At 54.6% G+C, this 17,541-nt stretch overlaps 1 protein-coding gene across 1 annotated transcript in view; it reads right to left on the reverse strand.

The window, feature by feature from the left end:
• The window catches only part of ppp4r1l (protein phosphatase 4, regulatory subunit 1-like), a 30,552-nt gene that overhangs the window by 5,063 nt on the left and 7,948 nt on the right, over positions 1-17,541 (reverse strand). Inside the window, exons 7-19 of the mRNA XM_064306638.1 lie at positions 15,935-16,042; positions 14,674-14,739; positions 14,069-14,227; positions 13,129-13,253; positions 11,833-12,440; positions 10,607-10,857; positions 10,218-10,304; positions 9,059-9,244; positions 8,434-8,595; positions 8,036-8,136; positions 6,875-6,995; positions 3,616-3,750; positions 1,857-1,998 (exon numbers count right to left, since the gene is read on the reverse strand). Of these exons, the coding sequence (XP_064162708.1) occupies positions 1,857-1,998; positions 3,616-3,750; positions 6,875-6,995; positions 8,036-8,136; positions 8,434-8,595; positions 9,059-9,244; positions 10,218-10,304; positions 10,607-10,857; positions 11,833-12,440; positions 13,129-13,253; positions 14,069-14,227; positions 14,674-14,739; positions 15,935-16,042 (2,251 nt within the window). The remainder of the gene's footprint in view (positions 1-1,856; positions 1,999-3,615; positions 3,751-6,874; positions 6,996-8,035; positions 8,137-8,433; positions 8,596-9,058; positions 9,245-10,217; positions 10,305-10,606; positions 10,858-11,832; positions 12,441-13,128; positions 13,254-14,068; positions 14,228-14,673; positions 14,740-15,934; positions 16,043-17,541) is intronic.

A 17,541-nucleotide genomic window follows, 5' to 3' on the forward strand; every position in this document is an offset into this window, starting at 1 on the left:
GCATTAGTGCTAAATAACTTCGGTGCACAAGTATTTTTACAGCACAAACAGAAGATTGAATTTGGCAGGTGATTCTGATTCAGTTTGACTGGTTCCATTTGTTATTTTTGGTTAAGAGATGAAATGACTGTGCTCAGTCCACATATTGCACTCTTCCGGGAGTTCCGCAGCGGGGTGAAGTGTTGCCGGGTTACACTGAACCAGAGGATAAGATCTCTGAGCTAAACCTTAACAGCCGTCTTCGCCAGAGTGATTCTCAGGCACCCACAATTAAGCCAAAGAAAAGTGTAAAAGTTCTACCCGCTACGCTACGGGCTAAAATTAACAAAGCCAGAAATTTTATTTGAGCTAACTTTCTGATTCCACAAGTGTTATGTTTTCAGCAGCCTTTTCTAAGTTTCTTTCCACAAAACTGAGACAAAGGTATAGTGCTTTCATCACGCCATACAGTTGAGTAACATTACCTCACTGTTGTTTAGGACATTTGCGTGCGCACCCCAAAATCTATTAGTCACCCAACATGAGTAGCGACTGTCACGCATTTTATTATTTTAACACTCCGTTACAGATAATACAAACACACCAAATTTTCTACGTACAACTACTAACACCGAGTCATCACTCTTCTCATGCAGCTGATTAAGTGACAATTGAACAATTAACTGAAATTGTCCCAGCAACAGTTTCACCTCTGGTTTAAAATTTAGGCTCTACTGACCCCTTGAGTTGGAGGACTGAACTACACCTGAAACAAGTGCTCCACTCTCTTCAGCTCTCGGCTGTAGTGTAAGGGGGAGAAAGTACAGTAACGGTTCCCCTCTTTTTTGGGGGGGTTATGTTCCTGAATTAGCCTGCAGTTGAAGGATCTGAATTTGGCGAGGGCGGTTGGGGGCTGAGGGGAGCGCCCCTAAGGGACTGACCCGAACTCCGATGACGTGTACGTCGAGGATAAAAATACCCGCGCTAAAGTTCAAGACAACGCGTTTGCTTGCAGCGCGCGGACCTGAAACACGCCCGCAGTTCCTCAGCGGTGACGCACGCCGGATTTAACAGGGCTGCTGACTGCGAGGGGAAGGCATCCAAACGACGAGCTCCAGTTCAGGGACATTTCTTTCCCTTGTCGAAGAGCTCGTTGCTTAACTTGTTGTTCAGATGCTTTCCGCTTGCAGTCAGCTCACATTTACATCCAGCGAGTCACGGCTCAATAGCATCCACACAGTCTACACCAGTGGTGTCACACTCGTTGCCATGGAGGGCCGTGTGTATGCAGGTTTTCATTCCAACCAATTAATGCTGCCTTAATTGAGTCCAATTACTCATTCAGCCATATGCGTTTAACTGCATTGAAGCACAGAATATAAGAAAATTTTTTATTTAGACAATGCGGGTCACCATAGACGTCGGGTCACCATTGTGCACAAACCTGCATCCCTAATTCAGCAAATAATTTAACTAATTATATAATCAAGATCTGAGGCTGGAATGAAAACCTGCATACACACGGCCCTCCATGGCAACGAGTTTGACACCACTGGTCTACACGGAAGCAGAAGATAGCTAAATAAGCAGCTGGTTCCACAGCAGTGAGTTAGGAGCCGTGTGATTGGCTCTGCTTCACCGAACCCCAGACTCATTAGAGCTGATACTGTGAGTTTCAGAGCCCGGCCGAGCTGTCGCCGGAAGCTCTGAAGCTCGTTCACCTTGTGCAAAGCTGCGCTCGGCGACCGATTACTCATGTCTGAATTTTTACTGGCATCGTCAGGGCTAGGAGACCGACGGTAGGAAACTGATTCACCCACAGAGTGGACCGCAGAGGCGAAGCAGGAAGTGAGGCAGGAAGTGAGGGTCGGCCGTACCTTTCTCCACCACGCTCTGCCGCAGCGCCTTGGCGACCAGCACGCGCACGTTGGCGACGGGGTCGGAGGACAGGCTGAGGAGGCTGGGGAGGAGGTGCTGAGCAAACTGCTCCATCGGCATGCAGTCCTCCTCCGCGATGGCCTGGGGGGAGGAGAGAAAGGACAGACGCGTATCAGACTCCAGTCCTGGAGGGGGCGCTGTGTCCGCAGGTTTAACTCCAGTCCTGGAGGGCCGCTGTGTCCGCAGGTTTAACTCCAGCCTGGAGGGGCGCTGTGTCTGCAGGTTTAACTCCAGTCCTGGAGGGCGCTGTGTCCGCAGGTTTAACTCCAGTCCTGGAGGGCGCTGTGTCCGCAGGTTTAACTCCAGCCCTGGAGGGGGCGCTGTGTCCGCAGGTTTAACTCCAGTCCTGGAGGGGGCGCTGTGTCCGCAGGTTTAACTCCAGTCCTGGAGGGCCGCAGCGTCTGCAGGTTTAACTCCAGTCCTGGAGGGCCGCAGTGTCTGCAGGTTTAACTCCAGTCCTGGAGGGCCGCAGTGTCTGCAGGTTTAACTCCAGTCCTGGAGGGCCGCAGTGTCTGCAGGTTTAACTCCAGTACTGGAGGGCCGCAGTGTCTGCAGGTTTAACTCCAGCCCTGGAGGGGGCGCTGTGTCCGCAGGTTTAACTCCAGTCCTGGAGGGCCGCAGTGTCTGCAGGTTTAACTCCAGCCCTGGAGGGCCGCAGTGTCTGCAGGTTTAACTCCAGTCCTGGAGGGCCGCAGTGTCTGCAGGTTTAGCTCCAGTCCTGGAGGGCCGCAGTGTCTGCAGGTTTAGCTCCAGTCCTGGAGGGCCGCAGTGTCTGCAGGTTTAACTCCAGTCCTGGAGGGCCGCAGTGTCTGCAGGTTTAACTCCAGTCCTGGAGGGCCGCAGTGTCTGCAGGTTTAACTCCAGTCCTGGAGGGCCGCAGTGTCTGCGGGTTTAACTCCAGTCCTGGAGGGCCGCAGTGTCTGCAGGTTTAACTCCAGCCCTGGAGGGGGCGCTGTGTCTGCAGGTTTAACTCCAGTCCTGGAGGGCTGCAGTGTCTGCAGGTTTAACTCCAGTCCTGGAGGGCCGCAGTGTCTGCAGGTTTAACTCCAGTCCTGGAGGGCCGCAGGGTCTGCAGGTTTAGCTCCAGTCCTGGAGGGCCGCAGTGTCTGCGGGTTTAGCTCCAGTCCTGGAGGGCCGCAGTGTCTGCGGGTTTAGCTCCAGTCCTGGAGGGCCGCAGGGTCTGCAGGTTTAACTGCAGTCCTGGCTCCAGTTCCATCCTTCATTTCATTTTGTTTTATGCAACAGGAAATGGGAACTTATCAGCAAGTTCCTGCCACTTTGCTTAAACGCATTTATAGTTCCAGATGGTTCGAGAACAATACTGGGCAGTGGATGTTAAATGCAGCCCACATGCTAGGCAATGACATTAGAACAGGACAGAAGACAGTATTGATTTCTCCCACCATTATGCAAGCTCTGCCTGTGCGTCCCATTTAAAGAGCAGAGGCAGAAGCACTCCGTTCTGGTCAGCTGTTTCAGTGAGCGCTCAGACACAGAGAAACGCTACGAGGCTATGAAATAAGGGAAGTGTTTGTGTTCCGCTGTGGAGCCGGACTGTTTGTTTTTTAACTGGAATCTTGTGCACGCTGTTGGAAAGGGTTCCTGTTGAAAGTGAGATAGGATCCGAGCGCAGTTTCCCCTGCATTGTGTGGAGCTGACGTTTCGGGGGGGTGTGCAGTAAGGGGGGGGGGGGCTGACCTGGCAGATGAAGGCGAAGGCTTGCCGTCCCACCCACTTGGGGCAGTGGCAGAAGCGCACGATGAGCTCGTTGATGAAGTTGAGGCCCAGGTCCTGCGCCCCGCTGGAGTACATCTTCCGCAGGATCTCCACCACCTGCGCCGCGACGGGACAGACCCAAAACACAGCCTTTAAAACAGCCCCCCTGCCCCCCTACACCCCCCTGCACCCCTACACCCCTACACCTCCTCACCCCTGCCCCCCTACACCCCCCTGCACCCCTACACCCCTACACCCCTACAACCACCTGCACCCTACACCCAACCTGAGCCGTACAACACCTCGCCGGACGGACAGACCCAAAGCACAGCCCTAAAACAGCCCCCTGCCCCCCTACAACCACCTGCGCCGGGACGGGGCAGACCCAAAACACAGCCTTTAAACAGCCCCCCTGCCCCCTACACCCTCCTGCCCCACACCCCCTGCACACCCCTACACCCACCTGCACCAGGACGGACAGACCCAAAACACAGCCTTTAAAACAGCCCTCCTGCCCTCCTGCCCCCTACACCCTCCTGCACCCACACCACCTGCCCCCTACACCCCCTGCACCCTACACCCACCTGCGCCCGTACAGACCCACACTGAGCCCTACACCACCTGCACCGGGACGGGACAGACCCCAAACACAGCCTTTAAAACAGCCCCCCGGGCCCCCTACACCCCCCTACACCCCTACACCCACCTGACCCCTACACCCACCTGCCCGGGACGGGACAGACCCAAAACACAGCCTTAACAGCCCCCTGCCCGCCCTACACCGCCCTGCACCCCTACACCCCATGCGCTGGGACAGGGAAGACCAAAACAGCCTTAAAACAGCCCCCTGCCCCCTACACCCAACCTGACCCCTACACCCCTGAGCGCCCCACCACCTGCGCCGGGACGGGACAGACCCAAAACACAGCCTTTACAACAGCCCCCCTGCCCCCCTACACCTCCCTGCACCCCTACACCCACCTGCACCCTTACACCCACCTGAGCCCGTACAACCACCTGCGCCGGGACGGGACAGACCCAAAACACAGCCTTTAAAACAGCCCCCTGCCCCTACACCCCCTGCACCCCTGCCCCCTACACCCACCTGAGCCCGTACAACCACCTGCGCCGGGACGGGACAGACCCAAAGCACAGCCCTTAAAACAGCCCTCCTGCCCCCTACAAACCACCTGCGCCGGGACGGGCAGACCCAAAACACAGCCTTTAAAACAGCCCCCCTGCCCCCTACACCCTCGCCCCATAACCCCCTGACCTACACCCACCTGCACCAGGACAGGACAGACCCAAAACACAGCCTTTAAAACAGCCCCTGCCCTCTGCCCCCACACCTCCTGCACCCCTACACCCACCTGCCCCTACACCCCTGCACCTACACCACCTGAGCCCCTGCACCCACCTGAGCCCCTACAACCACCTGCACCGGGACGGGACAGACCCAAAACACAGCCTTTAAAACAGCCCCCCTGCACCCACCTGAGCCCCTACACCCCACTGCACCCCTACACCCACCTGAGCCCCTACAACCACCTGCACCCCTACAACCACCTGCGCCGCGACGGGACAGACCCAAAACACAGCCTTTAAAACAGCCCCCCTGCCGCCCTACACCGCCCTGCACCCCTACACCCACCTGCGCTGGGACAGGACAGACCCAAAACACAGCCTTTAAAACAGCCCCCCTGCCCCCCTACACCCACCTGCACCCCTACACCCACCTGAGCCCCTACACCCACCTGCGCCGGGACGGGACAGACCCAAAACACAGCCTTTAAAACAGCCCCCCTGCCCCCCTACACCTCCCTGCACCCCTACACCCACCTGCACCCTTACACCCACCTGAGCCCGTACAAACCACCTGCGCCGGACGGGACAGACCCAAAACACAGCCTTTAAAACAGCCCCCCTGCACCCCCTACACCCCCTGCACCCACTGCACCCCTACACCCCCTGCCCCCTACACCCTACACCCCTACACCACCTGCACGGGACGGGACAGACCCAAAACACAGCCTTTAAAACAGCCCCCTGCCCCCTACACCCCTACACCCACTGACCCCTACAACCACCTGCACAGGAAGGACAGACCCAAAGAGCACTCAGAACAGCCCCTGCCCCCCTACACCCCTACACCCTACACCCACCTGCACTGGGACGGACAGACCCAAAACACAGCCTTTAAACAGCCCTCCTGCCCCATACACCCCCTGCACCCCTACACCACCTGAGCCCCTACACCCCTGCGCCGGACGGGACAGACCCAAAACAGCCTTTAAACAGCCCCCTGCGCCCTACACCGCCTGCACCCTACACCCACCTGCGCTGGGACAGGACAGACCCAAAACAGCCTTTAAAACAGCCCCCCTGCCCCCCTACACCCACTGCACCCCTACACCCACCTGAGCCCCTACACCCACCTGCGCCGGGACGGGACAGACCCAAAGGAGCACTCAGAACAGCCCCCTGCACCCCTACACCCCAACGGGACAGACCCAAAACAGCCCTCAGAACAGCCCCCTGCACCCCTACACCCCAACGGGACAGACCCAAAACAGCCCTCAGAACAGCCCCCTGCACCCCTACACCCCAACGGGACAGACCCAAAACAGCCCCCTGCACCCCTACACGCCTACGGGACAGACCCAAACAGCCCTCAGAACAGCCCCCTGCACCCCTACACCCCGACGGGACAGACCCAAAACAGCCCCCTGCACCCCTACACCCCAACGGGACAGGCCCAAAACAGCCCTCAGAACAGCCCCCTGCACCACTACACCCCGACGGGACAGACCCAAAACAGCCCCCTGCACCCCTACACCCCAACGGGGCAGACCCAAAACAGCCCTCAGAGTCACCCCCATCTCCACTCACTGCTCTCACAGGTCCTTTAGCATTAGCGCTGACTGAGCTGAAAACCCCGCAGGCCTGTAGAAGTGGCCAGTGACACGTGCAGACTGACAGGCGAAATGACACCTGAACACCTGAACAGACCTAACCACTGAAACTGCAGACAGACACCCGGGCAACTGCATCTCAAATAAACCGAAACCAAACATGGAAATGAACGCACTCGCATTCTCGATGGCCGCAGCCAATCACAGGACCGGCTGGTACGAACACCGGCGTGCGCAGGGGCCCCCCTGTCCGTGCCTGGGGAACCGCCTGCCTACCCGCTCACACCACAGGAAGCAGGAAGTGTTCGGTCAAGGTCACGTGAGCTCACCAGCCGGTAGGAGATCCAGCGCACTTCCGAAACCTTGTCGGAGCAGAGCGTGAGCGCGATCTGCCGCAGGTAGTCGTACACGTCGTAGTGGGAGTACAGCTCAATGATCAGGATCAGCTGCCTACAGACGCAGAGGGAGAGAGAGTGATCACACCAGAACTGCTGCGGCTGTGCTGTGCGCCTGTGCTGAGGCTGTGTGGCTGTGCTGAGGCTGTGCTGTGCGCCTGTGCTGAGGCTGTGTGCCTGTGCTCAGGCTGTGTGGCTGTGCTGAGGCTGTGCGCCTGTGCTCAGGCTGTGTGGCTGTGCTGAGGCTGTGCGCCTGTGCTGAGGCTGTGTGGCTGTGCTCAGGCTGTGTGGCTGTGCTGAGGCTGTGTGGCTGTGCTGAGCGTGAGGCAGATCACACTAGTACTGCTTCTGTCTCAGCTGCACAGGCTCAGCTTAAACACCCGACTGCATCACTGGCCGATGTATCCCACTGACTTACACTAAAGGTCAAGCCCAAACAATTAAACAAATATTAAATAAATATATAAATATAAACCATGTGCATGTTTATAATATGAGCAGTATGTTGTTTTCACATTTTACTTCGTAGCTTATTTAAAACAAGAATTCAGAGTGAAACTATCAATCATTGATAGATTATCCATATGTGCATTAATAAGCATTTGTACACACAAACAGTTTAAACAGTTCAGAAAAAAAGTTCAGATAAAATAATGATATAAAACTGAATAAAAACAAACAGTGAATAAAACTGTAATGCAGGTAAAATAATTACCTAATTACCCAAGTTTAAAAACCAGAACTTTAAACTGGATTTAAGAGTTAGAGGCCTTAATAAAACTGAGAACATTCCATGAAATGCGAACCAGAGTTGTCTGGTGCGCTTTTTTTTTTTTTTTTTTTTTTTAAGTTGTGACCTGGACAGTGAGGAGGTCTTTGTTGAGGATCTAAGGGAGTGTGGTGGGATGTATTCTTTCATGTTAAATAAAAATAATAAGAAAATGTTTCACTTTCACCAAAGATGCGTAAGCCGGTTCTCACACAGAGTTCCCTCGTACCATGCAGCGAACATTAGCACGTTATCACGTTAGCAGTCAGCCGCCGGTAATGGGGAGGCGCGCGCCTGATTACCCACGGGCCCGGTAAAGAGCTTACTCTGCCAGCTCGTATCGGAACCTCCAGTTTCGGCTGTTGTCCGTCACCATGAACTCCTGCAGCTGGTAGAGGTACTCCCTCCGCTTCTCCGCGTGAAGCAGCTGGGGGGGAAACGGGGGCAAAACAAGTCTTAATACGCAAAAGGGTAGAGGGCAACACATGGGGGGGGGGCAAAACGGGTCTTAATACACAAAGACGAGACAGGCAACACACAGGGTGAAATTACATAATAACAACTAATAACTTAACCCAAGGTCACTTCACAGAGAAAGTCATTATATTATAGGGAATCTCTCCTTCTCTTTTTGGGTTTTTTATTTTTATTGCACATTTCACAGTCATGTGTTCGGAAACCCCGCTCACCCCACCATCCCCGAGCAGACCGGGGCGGGTCTCACCTTCAGGAAGTCGTACAGGTGCTTGAGGACCCCGATGCGCACCTCGTCCAGGTCCTTCAGGAAGCCGTTGAAGATGGGCACCAGGTCGGCCGCCGTGAGCTGGTCCCCCAGGATCACCGCCAGCTCGTGGATGGAGAACGCCAACGTGCGACGCACCTTCCACTGAGGGCGGGAGAGCACCGGACACATCAAAAACCGAAATACCGGCGACACACGGTTTGAAAAAACTTTCTCTTCAATGTCTAAAGTTCTGATGGACATTCATGAAAAGGCCTTGAGGCTCAAGGTAAACCCAGAAGCCTCACGCGCTTGCAGTTTGGGGGTTCAGGCCCGGAGTTCGGCCCTGTCCAGCCCTTCTGTCACTCTGGATTTGGGACAGTTCTCTGTGCCGTAGACACTCGCTCACCTGAACGTCGGTGTTTAGTGTCTCACCTGAACGTCGGTGTTTAGTGTCTCACCTGAACGTCGGTGTTTAGTGTCTCACCTGAACGTCAGTGGTAAGCGTCTCACCTGAACGTCGGTGGCGAGCGTCTCGTAGGGGTCTCACCTGAACGTCGGTGTTTTGTGTCTCACCTGAACGTCGGTGTTTAGTGTCTCACCTGAACGTCGGTGTTTAGTGTCTCACCTGAACGTCGGTGGCGAGCGTCTCGTAGGTGTCCTTGAGGCAGTGCCAGTTCTGTCTCCCCAGGGTGAGGGCCACGCCCGGCAGGCTGAAGGCGCAGTGCTTGGTGATCTCCGTGTCCACCGTCTGGGCCCGGGCCGGGTCCGTCATGGACAGGTACTGATCCAGCAGCTGCTGCGGGATCACGTTCTGGAGGGGGGAGGGGGGCAGGGTCACCAAAAATTCCACTCCCATCACAGCCGTTCATCACGGCTACATCCGGGTCCTTTCATCAAACGAGAGGAGCGTCGAGAACTCCAGCGCAAACCCGAGGAGGCGCAGAGGGCTGTCTGGGTGCCGAAGGGCTACAGCGTTTCAGCAGTTTTCACGCCAAACTTCAAATCTGAAAACTCAAACTCTCAACTCAAAACTCAGGTCCAAAATGGAGCCTGATTTCCTGAGCCCCCACCAACCGGCCCATCTGAGATGATGCGTACATAAATCTGAATGTCGAACAAAATTTCCTTCCGTTTTGTCTTCTCTAACAATGAACCAGGGCATTTAGTTTCATTACAAAATGGCTTGGCTGAATGCTTCATTCTGATTGGCTGGGAGGAGCGCATTATTTTTCCATATACACCCGCCTAAGAAGTAGTGCCGGCTAAAGTCTAATCACCATTCTGGATAAATGCACATGAACGGTCCGACTCACAACTACGGTACAAACAGGATAATCCATTTATCCCACTGTATGTGCGGTTCTTCACCTCCACGTCCTGGACTAAACTTTATATTTTTATATTCGATAACGAGTGACGGTGAATCTCGCATGAAGTTAGCCTGCCATCTAACCAGGCTGAGAGCAGGACTAGAAAGATGTGTTTGCTGCAGAGTGGCAGAGGGTTTGGGATATTTGCTGGAATGCTTAACGTTTCCACTGCTACAAAATCACGTATTTTGAAACGCATGTCCTGATTAAAAGTATTCTTTTTGCAGATAAGCGAAAGCATACAAGTCGGCTCGGCCTTGGGTATTTTACTACCCGCGAGTCGAGCATTTAAACTGCGTAAATGCCCAGCCTCAGTCATTACCACTTGGTGCATCACGTCAGCATTGGAGTACAGTGTTTTTGAAAGGATACCAAGAGGAGCCTTAGCGGTGGAGGTAGCATTGGCTAACTGACCTGGACCTTGGACCTCTCCTCCTCGTACAGCTGCCCGGGTCCGAAGTCCGTCCCTCCCTCCAAACTCTCGATCAGCTCGGCCGTCTCCTGTGGGAGGGTCCAGGGTTGAGCCAAGACCGAACCGGCCCGGGTTCACTTACCGTGTGACAAAACAGGAACGCCATCCCACACAGTTTGGGGATATTACACCCGAAAACCATGACTGAGCATGCTCTACTTTACCCTCAAAAACTCACACAAACCCCTGTCATGTGACTTAAACCGGTCAAGCCAATAGCAGGTATGTAATAACCAGTTAAACGTGCGTGACTAGGGTAACACCGAGAGCAGGAAGAGTTCCGTGAGTATGCCAACCCCCCCACGCCCACCCCACCGCCCCGGGCACTCACCACACGGGTCTGCTCTGTGTCCTCGGGGGCAGGGGGCGAGTCAGGCGGGGTCAGGGGCGACCCGGAAGGTTCCGTGTCTGTCGGGGGCTGGCCGTCGGCGGGGAGGGGCGGAGGATCTTCGGGGGCGGGTGTGGGGGGCGGCGACGGTTCGGGGGAGGGCCTCTCCCCAGCAGCCTCCTCCTGCTCGCCCTCTTCCGATTGGCTCTCCAGCTGGGCCGCCTTCAGGGCTGCCGACAGCACCTGTACCTGGGCTGGGGGGGGTGGGAGGTGAGGGGGGGGCACAGGGTTACACACACATTCACTGCACCAAATAGCACAGACCAATCAAACACCTAATTACAGCACTGCAAAGGGAGTCATTTAATACAGGCCTTCAAAATGTTAGGACGGAGTGTAGCACAGTGGGTAAGGAACTGGGCTTGTAACCGAAAGGTCGCAGGTTCGATTCCCGGGTAAGGACACTGCCGTCGTACCCTTGAGCAAGGTACTTAACCTGCATTGCTTCAGTATATATCCAGCTGTATAAATGGATACAATGTAGATGCTATGTAAAAGTTGTGTAAGTCGCTCTGGATAAGAGCGTCTGCTAAATGCCTGTAATGTAATGTAATGTTTCCCTATTAACTCAATAATTATAAGGAATTATAATAATACGAATACATGCACGGTGCAAAATTAGACCAATTTCTATTCAAAATTGGGGGGAAAAAATCTACTTATTTTGGTAATATGTTTTGGCCAATTCATTAACTGAACTTCAATTAATTTCTTAAACTGAAACTGAATCAACACCAGTCCTAACCAATATTTAAAACCACACGTGACGTCACAGTCCAAGCCCACAGAGGTGGAAATCCAGGTTCAGAAAGTAAAAGTCCTCCCCAGTATTCTGCTCTAATCACCATGATTTGCTAATTAGCACAATTCTTCAGCCATGAGGCAGAGCTCATTAGTGAACTAATCAGCTGGCTGAGTTCTTAAGTGGAAGAGACACATGACCACACTTATTTTCTGACCCCTGGACTTTCCACCTGTGCAAGTCCAAAGTTATAATTGTGGCCGACGCAGTAAGCACATATACAAGTCATTACATTAAAATTAATGTGGTCAAAATTAAGTGGGGGGGTCACAGCTTTCAGTGTGGAAGGGCATCATATCACAACAGTAAGCCCTAACCCTAGAGAAGCAGGGAGAGGGACATGAAGACTCAACCCTAAACCCCTCACCTTGAACGTCTGGGTCGTCCAGGTGGGGCTGCAGGCAGTCTAGAACCTTCTGGATCTGTGAGCTGGTAGCAGGGCCTTGGGAATCCAGCCTGGTGACCTGCTCCTCCTCGTCCTCCTCCTCCTGTTGTCCCTCCTCCGGTTCCTCCTGCTCCTGCTCGTGATTCTGCGCCCGTTCCTCCTCCAGCTCCTCCTCCTGCTCGTGCTCCTGTTCCTGCTCCGGCGCTTGCTCCTCCTCCTCCGGCGCATGCTCCTCCTCCTCCTGCTTGTGCTCCTGCTCCTCCTCGTGCTCGTGCTCCTCCACGGTCCGCAGGAGCTCCAGGTCCTGGCTGATATCGGGCAGCAGGGGCCTCCAGAAGTAGAAGGAGTTGTACGTGTCATCGCCCACCTGCGCCTCCCCCGGACCGAGGGAGGCGCAGACCCCTGGCCCCTGCCCTTGGCCTGCGCCTCCTTTGGTCTCCACGGCGCAGTCAGCGGGGCCTCGAGCGGCCAGCAGGCCCGAGCCGAAGCCTGGGACTGGAGTAGAGCTGCGGTCCGTCTCCAGAGGTGCGTGGGCTGGCCTCTCCCCCGGGCAGCCCCCGGCCGACTCTCTGCAATCGGGGGGTTCACACCTGAGAGCGCCACGGACAAGCAGGTAAGAACAGTTCACCTGACCAACCATTCAGCCCATCTGCACTCATTCAACAGACCACAGCCGGCCGGCTTTCAGCCAGTGTTCACACAAGGCTAAACCTTTCAATGGCATACCAAGAAAAACAATACATACACACATAAACAAAAATTCTGAAAAATGCTAACTTTAATTCATTTTTTTCCTCAAAAAATACTTCTGACCAACTAAACTCAAATATCCTTCCTGAGCGGAAAAGTGTGGGAATGTCAACTGAACATTTTGTTTAAATTCACACGCCTTACAGCATTGCTTATTCTTACACCTTGGGTAAATAACGGTAAAAAAGATTTAGATTTTACTTAACTGACCACACGGTTTTGGAATCAACCAGCAGCGCAGTCAGTTACAGTAAGCTTCATGTTACAAGAAAGACAAATTGCAGTTGACTGCATTAAACAGAACTCAATACCGCTATGTTTCAACAATGCTACACTAAAACATCCACAGCTACAGAGTCATGTCATTTCTGCTTCTCAAGCAACGCACGGCTTGGCTGAGCCTTGAACTCAGAGACCGAACACCGGTCAGTAAAGAGGGCTTCGGTAAGTACGGGCAACCTGCGGACAGCGCGGAGCCGTTCCGCCCCGCAGGACGAGGGGGGGGGAGGGGGGGCGGGGCGCTCGTACTTTTCGGGCGGCGGCTTGGCGATCTCGCGGAGCGTGGCGTCCTCTCTGAAGTGCAGGCCGGTGCTGGACGGGGAGGCGAAGGTGGAAATGAAGCGCCCCAGGGACTGGAAGGCGGCCTGCCTCACCTACGGACCGGGAGGGAGGAGGACAGGCCCGTCAGCGCACGCCCCCTCCTGGCAAGAGCTGGCAGTGCGGCTTCACTGCGCTCTGAGAGAGCTTATCTCAGCGAGGAGACAGTCATTCAGCAGCTTTCAGTACACCAACACTGTGTGTGTGTGTGTGTGTGTGTGTGTGTGTGTGAACGTGTGTGCGTGTCCTTCTGAGCACATTTCCAAGGAGGGTTATTCACGTCCGGCCAAGTTTTGAATAAAAGGAAGAACTTAGAATAAGCACAAGAGATCTCTGTAAAAACGCATGCCAAGTACATACTGTGCATCTCCACATATCTGCTCATAAACCAGTGGACTGACAACATTTTCAGCTCGTCACATAACAAAGGAAGTGACAGGACTGAGCAGCATACTTTCTACAGAAGAGCAGCGACACCTTTCAGGCATTCCTGAGTCTGTGTGGAGGTCACAGCCTGAGTCATGCTGCTCAGCTCAAGGGCGGGACTGAGTCCCACTTTACTGACCAATCACGAGGCAGAGATGTTAACATCAGCCTGCCCAGGGACAACAGATGGAAATTAGCGATCTAGCTAAATCTGGCACATTTACATCACATAATAGTGATGTTGATTAATGTGTATTGTCCCTGTCAAATAAATAAATGTTCAGGCAGAGTCTAAAGCACACCAATCAAAAGCTTCGGCACTCACAGACAGCCATTAGCAGGAGGGAATGTTCAGCATGCTAGCGGCCCTCGGACGTCTAGGGCCTGAGTAATGGAGGAAGAGAAAGGGAAGGCGTGGGGGTCTGGGGGCGGGGCTCGGTCTTACCCAGCGGGACTGGTCGCTGATGAGGCTGATGAAGAGGGGGGACAGCTTGGTCCGCCGGACCTCGGGGGACGTGGAGTTGGACACGACCATGAAGCACTCCGCGCAGGCCTTGCGAATGCCCCACAGGCTGTCCGAGCACAGGTCAAAGAACTTCGCCATCTGGGGACGGAACCGAGAGAGAGAGAGAGAGGCCGCTTAATTCGGGCTCTCGAACCCGATTCTCTACAGAACCGCACGGCTGGACTAGCACTTAACCCAAACTCTCTGACCAGGCCAACACCTCTGCAGAACCAAACAGCCGGATGCTGTCTACAGTGCAGTTCAGAGCCATAAAACCCTCCAACATGCCCCCCAACCAACCACACATCAAAAGGGTCAAAGGTGAAGAATGTGAACAATGTCTAAACTGGCACATCCTTGGCGTGCCCGCCACTGCTATGGGCGAGAGTGTCATGTGATCTCCGAAACCCCGTACCACTATGGCAACGGTTCCCATGAGGCTGATACCTACCGGATCAAATTGCAACGTACATTTCAGTGCCGTGTTAAAATACAATGCTTGCGCTGTATATTACTGGAAATATACACAGCCATGATGCCCTTACCAGCAGCTTCTCTGTGGCCTCCTGGCCCACGATGGAACAGAACTCCCCAAAATTGGCAGCACACACCTGAGAAGAGAACGCAGCCAGAGAATGAGTCAAGATTCAGACACACATTCCCACACACTACATCCCACAGCACCTCCCCATCCCCACCTCCTTCTGCACCTCCTCATCCCCACCTCCCTCTGCACCTCCCCATCTTCACCCTCTGCACCTCCCAATCCCCACCCACCACATCCCACAGCAGCTCCACATCCCCACCTCCCTCTGCACCTCCCCATCCCCACCCTCTGTACCTCCCCATCCTCACCTCCCAATCCCCACCCACCACATCCCACAGCAGCTCCACATCCCCACACTCTGCAGCACCAAATCCGCACCCCGCACACCCCACAGCACCTCCCCATCCCCACCTCCCAATCCCACCCCACACATCCCACAGCACCTCCCCATCCCCATCCCCATCCCACCTCCCTCTGCACCTCCCCACCCCCTCCTTCTGCACCTCCCCATCCTCACCCTCTGCACCTCCCAATCCCCACCCACTACATCCCACAGCACCTCCCCATCCCCACCTCCCTCGGCACCTCCCCATCCCCACCCTCTGCACCAAATGCAGGTGCCTTTTGGATTTCTCAGTAACCTGCAGGAATTTTACTGGCGTGCGAAGGGTTAATGCCTTTAGAATACGCATTTCACTCAGACCTGGTGCTTTGGGGTTAAATGTGCAAATGCGTTTGTTTTCCCACATTAATATGCAGAGGTTTCCCAAAGCTTTCCAAAGGGTGGACAGAAAACATGGCAGACCCCCCCTCTCAATTAGATCTGCCCCCTCTATTGATTCCTTCTAGTCCAGGCTCAAAACATAGGCTACTTTTATTCTTCAGCGTTTGGATCTTCCTGATGTGGTTTGATTTGTGCCTATGCCTATGATTTGTAGATTTGTGCCTATGCCCTGTGTGTATTGATGCTTATGTGGGTGTTTTTGTTTTTAAGTCTCTTTTTTAGTGATTTTACTTGCCTGTTCTGGTTTGTACAGCACTTTCGTCAATGTGAGTTGTTTTTAAACGTGCTTTATGAATAAATTTGACTTGACTCGACTTGACTCCTTTGCTGAGAAGCCACACCTCCTTTCGAACACGTTTCCCCACCCCAACAGCCACAACTCCTCGACAGCCTTATCGCTCCATCACTGACGCACAGCTAGTAGAGGGTGTGAGGTCTGGGGGGGGGGGAGCGGGGTTGTGGGGGGTGGGGGTACCTTGCGGACTTGGAACAGCCGGGCGTCGCCGCACAGCTCACAGAACCTCCGCAGCAGCAGGTGCTCCACCGTGTCCCGGCTCAGCACCGTCACCAGCTTACACATGATCTGCAGAACAGGCAGCGGGGATGAGTGCCACGGAGGAGCGCTGGACAGCACCCCTGCTTTCAGACGACCCAACGCCTGCTTTCAGACAACCCAACGCCTGCTTTCAGAGGACCCAACGCCTGCTTTCAGACGACCCAACGCCTGCTTTCAGACGACCCAACGCCTGCTTTCAGACGACCCGACGCCTGCTTTCAGAGAACCCAACGCCTGCTTTCAGAGAACCCAACGCCTGCTTTCAGACGACCCGACGCCTGCTTTCAGACGACCCAACGGCTGCTTTCAGACGACCCAACGCCTGCTTTCAGACGACCCGACGCCCGCTTTCAGACGACCCGACGCCTGCTTTCAGACGACCCGACGCCTGCTTTCAGAGGACCCAACGCCTGCTTTCAGACGACCCGACGCCTGCTTTCAGACGACCCAACGGCGGCTTTCAGACAACCCAACGCCCGCTTTCAGACGACCCGACGCCTGCTTTCAGACGACCCGACGCCCGCTTTCAGACGACCCGATGCCTGCTTTCAGACGACCCGATGCCTGCTTTCAGACGACCCGATGCCTGCTTTCAGACGACCCGATGCCTGCTTTCAGACGACCCGATGCCTGCTTTCAGACGACCCGATGCCTGCTTTCAGACGACCCAACGCCTGCTTTCAGACGACCCAACGCCTGCTTTCAGACGACCCAACGCCCGCTTTCAGACGATCCAACGCCCGCTTTCAGACGACCCAACGCCCGCTTTCAGACGACCCAACGCCTGCTTTCAGACGACCCGACGCCTGCTTTCAGATGCCCCGACGCCAGCTTTCAGACGACCCAACGCCTGCTTTCAGAGGACCCAACGCCTGCTTTCAGACGACCAAACGCCTGCTTTCAGAGGACCCAACACCTGCTTTCAGATGACCCAACGCCTGCTTTCAGAGGACCCAACGCCTGCTTTCAGACGACCCAACGCCTGCTTTCAGACGACCAAACGCCTGCTTTCAGACGACCAAACGCCTGCTTTCAGAGGACCCAACACCTGCTTTCAGATGACCCAACGCCTGCTTTCAGAGGACCCAACGCCTGCTTTCAGAGGACCCAACGCCTGCTTTCAGACGACCCAACGCCTGCTTTCAGACGACCCAACGCCTGCTTTCAGACGACCCAACGCCTGCTTTCAGAGAACCCAACGCCTGCTTTCAGAGGACCCAACACCTGCTTTCAGAGAACCCAACGCCTGCTTTCAGAGGACCCAACGCCTGCTTTCAGAGGACCCAACGCCTGCTTTCAGAGGACCCAACGCCTGCTTTCAGACGACCCAACGCCTGCTTTCTGAGGACCCAACGCCTGCTTTCAGACGACCCAATGCTTATCAGGCCCTCTGCATCTGACACACCTGTCATTAAAGGGTAACTACACCGTATACCACTTTCTTCAGCTGTGAACGTGTTTGTATGCCTACTTTATAATGAAACATTTTAATCAGTGCCATCGTCAACATTTCCGAAATAATAACA

Source organism: Anguilla rostrata, chromosome 13 (assembly GCF_018555375.3).
Source record: "Anguilla rostrata isolate EN2019 chromosome 13, ASM1855537v3, whole genome shotgun sequence".
NCBI classification, from domain to species: Eukaryota; Metazoa; Chordata; class Actinopteri; order Anguilliformes; family Anguillidae; genus Anguilla; species Anguilla rostrata.